We start from the raw sequence: 10766 nt of genomic DNA on the forward strand, positions 1-10766 counted from the left end.
TGAAAATCTCAGTCTTTGTTTGTAATCTTAAAATGAATGATCTCTCCTCTCCAGTGAAGCTGCACTAAGTTGAGTTGAATTTTTAATACATGTAGTTCTTGTTTTACTGCTACGTCCCCAATAAGCTCTAGGACAAAAAAGGAGACAGTAACACACGACAACAAATAACATTGAGAGAGTCGGGGGGGAAAGTGAACACAAGTGCATTTATTTACACCAAAGAATGGAGAGGACGAAACGTCTATGGAAGAGGGTTAGGAACATGTGGAGAAATGTGAGATCTGAAATAAAGTGATAATTTTTTTTTTCAAGATTTTAGTCAGAATATTGAGAAACAAGTCAGAATTCAGAATATTTTTAATAAGAACATTTTTTTTCTGAAAATCTCAGAATTCAGAATAAATATATTTTATTATTCCTTTTTTTAATGAAATTACAGAAATCTGAGATTAAAGTTAGAAAAAATGACTTTGGTCAGACCTCAACATGTTCTTTACTAGTGAAAGTCAGAATTCTGATAACAAAAATATTCTTTTACAAAAGAAATTCAGATTTTCAATTTTTTTTTAAGAAAATCTCAGAAATCTGACTTTTTCTTAAAATATATTTTATTTATTTTCATGAAAACCTTCAGAATTAGTTTTCATAGATATGAGATTTAAGTAAGAATTTTGATTTATTACTCAAAAGAAAAAATCAGTTTTGGTCAGGTCCAAAAGATAAATCCACATGAGGTCCTAATCCTCTTCTGTATTTCAGAAAAGCAGAAAAGCATTGTTACCAGGATGAGAGAGGATGCTAGATCTGCCTGAAACTGTCTCCTGTTCAGCATCTCCTGCTTTGGCATCTTTATCTGCAGCCCTTTGATGTACTCCACCACTTTGTCCACATCGAGAGCATCCACACTGTCGTACAAGCACAGGATCTGAAGAAAGGAGTAAAACAGTAAATAGACTGAAAGGATTTGGGTACTGAGGTTGCTAGAGAGAGAGAAAGAGGAAGATGAATAAAATCTTTAAGAAACTAAATTATTGTATAGTTCTGTGTGTCCTCCAGGAACTAAATCCATTAAGACATACTTAAAATGTCTGCTTGCATCAACTTTGAATCAAAGCAAAGTATACAATTTTTTTTGTTTGTTGGCGACATTTCCAACTTCTCTCATCCACAGAAGTTGATGAGAAAAACAAGAATAGGTTTAGCAATCTGTCACATTTCCTGTTGGCTGTCTGAGGAGTCACCTGCACGGCGCTGAGGGTGTAGAGCAGGTGGGGGTCGTGTCCGATGCTGGCGCTGAGGCCTCCACACTCGTGCTGACAGGATTTGATGAAGTCTACGATCTCCGGCCGGTTCATCCGGGGCAGCTGCGCCATCAGGTCCATCACCGTCAGCCCCCAGTAGATGCCGCTCATCCGCAGGTACTCTGACAGTGTGTACTCCTGAGGCCTGTACTACGAAGCCGGATTTTCCTAACCTGGATATGTTTGAGTTAGCCGGTTGGCCCAATCCAAAACATACGCGCTCTCGCTAAGCTGTACTACGACGCTGGTTATCAAGTGGATCGCTCAAGCCAGCCGTGTCCTATCTAGTTAGGTGCGCGTTCACATGAAAGGGGTGGTATTTGGAGCATTCGACTAATCTCAAACATGGACAAGCGCACTGACAGCGCAGCGTCATACTTCCTGAATGAAAAGTGAACTTTAATATTAGTCAAATATGAAGAAGTTAAACTTTAAACATCCATGACTTAAACACTTTATCCAGGATAAAAGCCACATAGCTGCAAGGTGAATACAGCTGGTAAAAGAAAAAGTGTTTGAATGCGTACATTAACAGGTTTATGATATCACTGCCCCGTCCAAGACACGAGTGGATCTGACTTTAATTACATTTGACTCGAGTGTTTCTTCAACTTAATGTGCTGCTTAAAATAATACTTCTGCATACAGTATGTGACACTAAGTGTTGCACGCCAGATACGGCTCAAGAAGCTGACTCAGATAAGGAAATATATGATACATTATGATGTGATATGATATGAATGATAATGGGACACATCGACGTCTGCACTCACAGTGCCGCGGACTGTACTTAATGTTACTCTGATCCGGTTACTTATGTCGTGGCAGATATTTAAGTAAGCTTTCTTAACGCTAATGTTATAATAGTCAGATTGCTCTGAAGATGGGAGGGGATATTCTATTCATTTTCACGTTCACACAGTCAGTTGATTTTTGCCGGCCGTCTTTCCTGCAACGGCAGTTGTTCTGTATTTCCTCTATCCTGTAATATGACTTGATAGCTTTAAACTCCGCACACTGAGCTCTGATTGGTCAGCAGGCGGTGCTTTCACTGAGTTGATCTCTGAGCCTGCAACCTAACCTCCTCCCAAAGAGGTTAGCCGCTCAGCATAAGTTACCATGGAGATCTAGCCCGCTAAAAAGAGAACCAGCGTCGTAGGACCGGAAAGCCCGAGTTTTCCCTGAAGTCAGCCGGCTAAGCGAAAATCCGGCTTCGTAGTACAGGCCTCTGGACAAACACAAACAAACAGGAAAGATAAACAGTGCAGCAGGAATGAGTCCAAAAACCCGGGAATGAGTCAGCATTATTGCACTTATGGGTCCCTCATCTCAAAATCTATGGGATTTTTTATGGGTTTTTGGTAAAATCCCTGGTCTGTGGTAAAGACAATCTTAGGAGATTTTAAGTGTTTTTTTTCCAGAATGAATGTTCCTTGGTTCCAAGACTAGCCTTAGCATTATTCTCTTTACTTAACAATGTTGGAAGAGGTTGGTAAGGCCATTCACAGATCAAGCAAGGAAGTTGAAGTGAGAGTTTTGAATGCAGTTATTACAGTCAAAATATGTTCAGCCACTTTGGAAATATAAACGCCCAAAGGGAAAAAAATGGTGGGTCAAAACCGATGCGGAGTAAAGTCATATTATGTAGACCAGGGGTCGGCAACAGGCGGACCGCGGTCCGGATCCGGACCCAGACGCCGACCTATACGGACCCGGACCTATAATCAATACATTAATAGGGGATTTCAATTTTGACGGGGCGATTCTATTTTAACCGCCGCCGACAGGGGGCGAAAGAGACGAGTGAGCGATACAGGGAGAGAAACACAGAAGAAGAGACGAGAGAGCGGCAGAGAGAAGCGGAGAGGAAAGTGAGTGAAGAGAATAATTAGCGATACAGGGAGAGAAGCGGTGAATGTGAATACTTTTTGGAATTATTGGTGGAAAAGTTTCCTCATAAAATGTAATATTCATTACCAGCAGAACTGTGTGCACACTGCACAGCGCTGCAGCATGTCTGTGAGGCCCCGCCCCCGCACGCAGATCAGAGAGAGAGATCTCTTTTAAAATATATAGAAACGGAGATGGTTCGATAAAATGTGCAAGATAACGTTTATGTAGCATTTCTTTATTGTCGAAATGATGACATTTCATAACGGGATCAAATCAAAGTGAATGGCCTGCTGCTGCTGAATGCATGGGGCAAGTGACTGGAAACAGTTTTAAAAGTTATTACGTCGTTTCAGATAATAAATAATAATAGTAATTCATTCTATTTAGGGGCGCCTTTCAAAGCACCCAAGGACACCTGACAATTCATAACATATTCTAAGGAAAGGTTTAAGAGAGTACAAATAATGCAGTCCTTGTGATGTTTTTTATGTGGGGTGCAGATGAGAGGGAGCTGTCCAGAATGACCCAAAGATGTTGTGTTTGAGTTGTGCTCTTGATAAGCCATTAAAACAGTAAAATAAGTGTCTCCTGTTCACCAAAACATACCCATCTGTTATGGAAAAATAAAGTATTCTAAAAGTAATCTGAATACGTTACTTTTTTAAGACACGTAACTCTAACTGTATTCGGATTACTTTCAGAGCCATGTATTCAGTAACCGATTACATTTACAAAGTAACCCTCCCAACCCTGATTAAAAGTGCCAAAACGCCACTATGAGACAAAACACAAAGTGTTTGACCAAACATTCCCTCTCAAGTCAGAACTGAGGTCACAAAAAGTAAGCAGTCTCAGAGCCCAATATGATCAGTCCACCAGGATCAAAATTAAAACTAAATATCGTTCCAGGGCAGGCTAACCGAGGCTAACCAATGAGCACCTGCATGTGTGTATGAGAATGGCCCTGACACCATTTCAGCCCAGATTTAAACTCCTGGCAGGAAAAGCTCGAGCTCAATTCTCGCACTGAATTAAAGAAAAGTGAGTGAGGGACTGCAATATAAGAGGGAAAGAAAGAGAAACTTTAAAACTGTTCAATTGTTATGATGTGTATGTTCTATAATCGTCTGAAACTGTTAAGTCATGATGTGAAACGGTTAACAAAGCTATTTTATTTATTTCTCTATTTTATTTTTAAATGCAGCCCGAGAGGAACATTACACATATCCACAGTATTTACTGTATATCTGTATAGTTCAATGTTCATTGACAATAAATATTGTTGTTTTTGAATTGTACTTTCTTTATCTGATTGGCAGTCAGTTGTTGATTACATGCAGACGTTGATACAGCTACAGGCTACTTCAATATATATCACACTAATTCATAAAGCAAGTTAGATATTTTGATGTTCCGGACCTTTGCATGGGGACATTTTCTCTAACTGGACCTCGTTGAATTTTAGTTGAATACCCCTGATGTAGACGAATGAGTGAATATGACAAGAAGAATTGTTGACATGCTGTGGTATATCTGCACATTTCATGGTGTATGTTTCAAAGAGTAGATCGGTTTGCTTTTAGCTGAAGGTGGGTGATTTCAACTTATTGACCATGAAAAACATACATTGAACATTTAACAATGGCCAAAAAAGCATTGCTTAAAACATGAATTCCTCTAAAAACTGTCCTTCATCTGTCATATAAAGATAAAATACACTTGGGGAACATATTACCTTGGGAACTAAAATATACACTCCTAAAAAAACATAAATGAATCCTACAAAAATGCCTTTTACTCACATAGTCATCCTTTTTGGAGCCGTAGGCCGCGATGTAGTCTGCATGTTTGTCCAGCAGCAGAGAGCTGGGGGCGTCAGGCTTAATGATGACATCTTTCACTTGGGTACCCTGACATTGAACACATCACCACAATACTTATCAGAATCAGAATCAAGTGTTTTACACGTTTACATAAACAAGGAATTAGCTTGTATGTATGGTGGTGCAAACATCAACAAAGAAAATATACAAATAATAACCTAAAAAGCTCAAAAGAAACTTAAGACAATGAATATATGACATACTACAGTGTATTATATATTTTAAACATGGGACATTTTCTAAATGACCTTGTTTCAATGATATACAACCACAACCTGCGTGTCAAGCCTGAAAATTACTAATATTATGTAGCGAAATTAGTGAAAATGAAGATAGTAAAGCAGTTGTTTTGGTATAATTTAGCTACATGCTAACTCTGATGCTAACCACTTTACTTAAGTTAGCTGTTTTCACAGGTTAGCGGTCAATGTAACGCTAAAGCTGAACATAACGGAGATAAGTGGACATGTTAATGCATTTCGGCTGTATTGTTATATAAAAATAAGCTGAGTAACGATGACATTTACAACATGATAACCGGTTACCATTCTGGAGATGTTGGCATGATCAGGCTACTTCTTCTTCTTCTGTTTTCTTTTTGGTGGCTGTCAAACTGGTTAAGATGCGCATTACCGCCACCTAGTGGGGACACGGGATTATGCAGGAGAAAATCACTTGGATGCTTTTAGAATCAGATATAACAATACAAAATCCCTTTTCGTTTCACACATGTACAATGGTGTTACATGAGTGGATATTATACATTGCACATGGTGGTGTTAACTTACAGTCTTTATTGTGTGGTGGTCAGTGGTGGAAAGTAACTAAGTACATTTACTCAAGTATTTTACTTGAGTATTTTTTTGACGTGTATACTTTACTTCAGTGCTTTAATTTTATGCTACTTTATACTTAACCTCACCTCAACCCAAACCACATGCCTGAAGTTCACATGAGATCAGACTGCAGTTTAATGCCACTGATAAAACATTCCCCTGATCTGAGGAACACAGTTTAGTGAGGAATCTAATGCTTTTAGTTTAATTTGCTGGAATCATAGACTGTATACATAAAGGGTGGGATATGAATGGGTTAAGAGGCAACACTGCTACTCTGTGGTTAATGGGGGATATGGCATGCAGACAGATATGGTGTCAGATGATATGAATGCCAATCCTCTGTTTAACAATTCTGAGCTTTAGTTTTCTTACAGGTAACAGGGGATTTGAACCTTTTCTGTTTAACCGTAAATGGTTTGTACCTAACATGTTGAGTATATAGTGCACAATCTCAAACACATACACTACAAATAAAATAGAATAGAATATAATTCCTGACCTGTCCGGTAGTGATTATCAGATGTGAAGCTGCTGGGAGTTTGTTCCAAGGGTGGGGCTGAAGAGCATTTACTATACATTGGAGCACCAGAGACAATCACTACACTTGATTTCTCTCCATGGGTCTGCACCGTGGAGTCCTTACATACAGAGTTAACAGTTTGAAGACAATGTATCCCAGATACTGTGTTACCTGACTGAAAGAAGTCATGAGGAAAAAGCATGGATTTTCAGTTTTTACTGCCTTGTGAATTCATTTTCAGGAGATATTTGTAAACCACCTCAGGTCTGGAAAATATACGACTGCAGGGGGTTTTCTTATTCATTAAAGAGCTGAAAAAAGACCACAGTCAAAGTGAAGTAGTCATGACCGCAGAAAGCATTGCATTTATTTGACAAAATTAGTTACTAGTTACTTTACAAATACAAATGATTAGATTAAACAAAATATGAATAAACAGTGATATATAATTATTATTATTATTATTATTATAAGATATCCAGCAGCAGTATATAAAGTAAACCTTGCTCAACTTTTAACAGCTGTGATGAACACATTAACGTAAACAAAATGAAAGAATCCAGTAATTCAATATAAGATTCTAAAATGGGACATTGGGCGCAGTAAGTACTTTTACTTTTGGTACTTTAACTATTTTTTGATTCCAATATGTCTCAGTTTATGCTGCTTTACTTCTACTCGACAGCTTTTAGTTACTAGTTAGATATAGATTATTATAAAACGGACAAGTAAAATCAAGCAATCTGATTGGTTCTTAGCCGTGGTATACTGAGCGTATACCACGGGTAGAATTGTAAGTTACTTTTCACAACAACTCAGTATCCCTCCGCGTCTGAGATAAACAGTATACAGTTGGGCAGTTTGCTTTTCAAACTGGAACAAGAAAGCAGCGGAGAAGTAACGGGGCAGAAACCCTCCTTTTTACGCAACGGTCCAGACATAGACATCAAACGGCAAAAACATATTCAGTGTGCAGTTCCTTTGGCATTAGGGCAGGGATATTTAGATACTTTCCAAGGTTTGACATAATGAATTGTGCTACTTTTAAAGCAAGCAACCATGTTTTCAAATCTGTAATCAAAAAGGTCCGCAAAAACATTTAAGATTAACTTCGACCTCCGGGGGGGTCTTACTATGGAGGAGTGGATTGAGGAGTGCCTATCTCCAGAACAAAAAGCACCTAAACGACGACATGCAGAGCTACGTGAAGAGCAGGTAGACCAACTGGAAAAGGATCACCATTCAAAAGCTTTCTGATGCGGGTCTTGAAACAAAGCAGAGAAATTATGACCGTTAGTGGCCACAGGTGCGAAAGCTCTCTCCAGAGCTACTGGAAGCCGAATCTCGGGGACCGGAGAAAGTGGAGCAATATTCTCGCCACGCAAAGCAACAGCCTAGAACAACCTCAGCCTATACAAGTAACCACGTAAGCCATGCTACTGATGCTGGACAGTTTTTCAGTGGGTGCACAATAAACGGCAACATACAAATTAATGTAAATAAATAGCCAAATAATGGATCAACGCTCTCTGTCTAATATGTTCGCTAGTTGTTGTTAGTGTTGTTGCATAGCAACCACCTCGCACTATGTTTCGTGCAGAAGGCAACAGAGGGACTATTTTATTTTGAACATCATTATTTACTAATAAAAACTATTTAAATTAGAGTGTGTATTTTTCTTTCATATTGCCACACTTGGTAACCGTTTTATAAAAGCAATAGCTCACTTCAGGCCGTGATATATGCTCATTATATCACAGCTAAGGGGGTTGTCGACCCTCCGCTTCGCGTCGGGCCGAACCACGCCCCTTAGCTGTGATATAATGAGCATATACCACGGCCTGTCGTGAGCTATTGCTTAAGTAGATCATTCAAAATATAAATCAGTTATTAAATACACTTTGACAGATATTTATAGGATAAGATATCCAGCAGCAGGACATACAGTTGCTCAAATTAGCTCTACATTTACTAACTGTGATAAAACACATCAATAATCATTATAGTAACTCAATATATATATATACGATTCTGAAAAGGGCCATTATGCATAAGGAGTACTTTTACTTTTGGTACTTAAAGTATATTTTGATACCAATGCTTTTGTACTTTTACTTGTAGTATTTCTACTTTAACTTTAGTAGAATATCTGAGTACTTCTTTCACCACTGCTACCATGAGTGTGGAGCTGTGTGCTACAAAAGCCTGAATTTAAAACAAATATTTTACAGCTGAAGACTGTTTTCAAATGTAGAGCAGGTTGTAAGCGAGGCTCCGTTTGTGAATGAGGAAACAGTTCAGAGTGTCAGCTCCTCCTGCTGGAATGAGTCAGAGTTTGATAAGCCCTCCCTCTTCTTCCTGCTCTCAGACACAGCCAGCTCCACTCTGTATGTCCTGGCTCCTCCCCTTTAGATCCACACTGAGGAGGATGGGTGTAACCAACATGTGGGTAAAGCACAAGAGCTGATAGGCCACATTCACTGCACACACCCATGCTGTTCAGATCACAGCTCACATAGTTTCAGGTTTCAGGAAGTGAAACTCAGACACTCGCTGCCAGTGAGAGGTGAAATGGCGCAGAAAGGAGTTCAGCTGGACCGGGAAACCTTCTCTTGTTCGATCTGTCTGGATCTACTGAAGGATCCGGTGGCTATTCCCTGTGGACACAGCTACTGCATGAAGTGTATTAAAGGCTTCTGGGATGGAGAGGATGAGAAGAAGATCCACAGCTGCCCTCAGTGTAGGCAGAGCTTCACACCGAGGCCTGTCCTGCTGAAAAACACCATGTTAGCAGCTTTAGTGGAGGAGCTGAAGAAGACTGGACTCCAAGCTGCTCCTGCTGATCACTGCTATGCTGGAGCTGAAGATGTGGCCTGTGATGTCTGCACTGGGAAAAAACTGAGAGCCTGTAAGTCCTGCCTCGTGTGTCTGGCCTCTTATTGTGACAAACACCTCCAGTGTCATAATGAATTTAATAATGTATTGAAAAAACACAAGCTGGTGGAGCCCTCCAAGAAGCTCCAGGAGAACATCTGCTCTCGTCACGACGAGGTGATGAAGATGTTCTGTCGCACTGATCAGCAGTGTATCTGTTATCTCTGCTCTGTGGAGGAACACAAAGGCCACGACACAGTGTCAGCTGCTGCAGAGAGGACTGAGAGGCAGAGAGAGCTGGAGGGGAGTCGACTAAACATCCAGCAGAGAATCCAGGACAGAGAGAAGGAGGTGAAGCTGCTTCAGCAGGAGGTGGAGGCCGTCAATGGCTCTGCTGATAAAGCAGTGGAGGACAGTGAGAAGATGTTCACTGAGCTGATCCGTCTCATGGAGAAAAGAAGCTCTGATGTGAAGCAGCAGGTCAGATCCCAGCAGAAGAGTGAAGTGAGTCGAGTCAAAGAGCTTCAGGAGAAGCTGGAGCAGGAGATGGCTGAGCTGAAGAGGAGAGACGCTGAGCTGAAGCTGCTGTCTCACACAGAGGATCACAACCAGTTTCTGCTCAGCTACCCCTCACTGTCAGCCCTCAGTGAACCTACACACTCATCCAGCATCAACATCCGTCCTCTGAGCTACTTTGAGGACGTGACGGCGGCCCTGTCAGCAGTCAGAGACAAACTACAGGACGTCCTGAGAGAGGAATGGACAAACGTCTCATCGACTGAAGTGGATGTTTTACTGTCAGCAGCAGAGCCCACCACCAGAGCTGGGTTCTTCAAATATTCACAGGAGATCACACTGGATCCAAACACAGCATGCACACTGCTGTTATTATCTGAGGGGAGCAGAAAAGCAACAAACATGAAACAACATCAGTCTTATTCTAGTCACCCAGACAGATTCACTTATTGTGTTCAGGTCCTGAGTAGAGAGAGTCTGACTGGACGCTGTTACTGGGAGGTGGAGTGGAGAGGGGGAGACGTTTCTGTAGCAGTCGCATACAAGAATATCAGCAGAGCAGGGGGTGGAAGTCTATTTGGATACAATGACAAATCTTGGTCCTTAGATTGTAACCAAAACAGTTTTTCATTTCGTGACAACAATATCAAAACTCCCGTCTCAGGTCCTCTGTCCTCCAGAGTAGGAGTGTACCTGGATCACAGAGCAGGTATTCTGTCCTTCTACAGCATCTCTGAAACCATGACTCTCCTCCACAGAGTCCAGACCACATTCACTCAGCCGCTACATGCTGGAGTTTGGCCTGGTTATGTTGGAGACACAGCTGAGTTTTGTAAACTGAAATAGCCTGAAGTCATTTGAGGAACTCTTCTACTTCTTAAACTCATTGTGTGTCCATCATTGTTGCTGAGAGCTGATTGTTCATGTCTTCACTGCACAG

At 40.7% G+C, this 10766-nt stretch overlaps 2 protein-coding genes across 2 annotated transcripts; one reads left to right on the forward strand and one right to left on the reverse strand.

The window, feature by feature from the left end:
- Positions 1-187: 187 nt before the first annotated feature.
- LOC117500150 (geranylgeranyl transferase type-2 subunit beta-like) lies at positions 188-5670 on the reverse strand. The gene is made up of 4 exons (XM_034152862.1): positions 5623-5670; positions 4997-5104; positions 1242-1439; positions 188-925 (listed from the first exon to the last, which is right to left on the reverse strand). The coding sequence occupies exons 1-4, from the start codon at positions 5623-5625 to the stop codon at positions 707-709; spliced, it is 528 nt and encodes a 175-aa protein (XP_034008753.1). The 5' UTR covers positions 5626-5670; the 3' UTR covers positions 188-706.
- A 3337-nt stretch (positions 5671-9007) lies between these two features.
- On the forward strand, positions 9008-10717 carry LOC117500145 (tripartite motif-containing protein 16-like). Its single transcript, XM_034152852.1, has one exon. The coding sequence runs from the start codon at positions 9008-9010 to the stop codon at positions 10670-10672; it is 1665 nt and encodes a 554-aa protein (XP_034008743.1). The 3' UTR covers positions 10673-10717.
- The last annotated feature ends 49 nt before the right edge of the window (positions 10718-10766 follow it).

The sequence above is a fragment of the Trematomus bernacchii genome, unplaced genomic scaffold, assembly GCF_902827165.1.
Source record: "Trematomus bernacchii unplaced genomic scaffold, fTreBer1.1, whole genome shotgun sequence".
NCBI lineage: Eukaryota > Metazoa > Chordata > Actinopteri > Perciformes > Nototheniidae > Trematomus > Trematomus bernacchii.

Coding starts and splice junctions, on each gene's coding strand:
- LOC117500150 (XM_034152862.1), bottom strand. Junction 1,440..4,996: donor GCTCCAAAAAGGATGACTAT/GTGAGTAAAAGG, acceptor TACAGGCCTCAG/GAGTACACACTGTCAGAGTA. Junction 926..1,241: donor ACACCCTCAGCGCCGTGCAG/GTGACTCCTCAG, acceptor TCCTTTCTTCAG/ATCCTGTGCTTGTACGACAG.
- LOC117500145 (XM_034152852.1), top strand. CDS start 9,008: ATGGCGCAGAAAGGAGTTCAGCTGGACCGGGAAACCTTCTCTTGTTCG.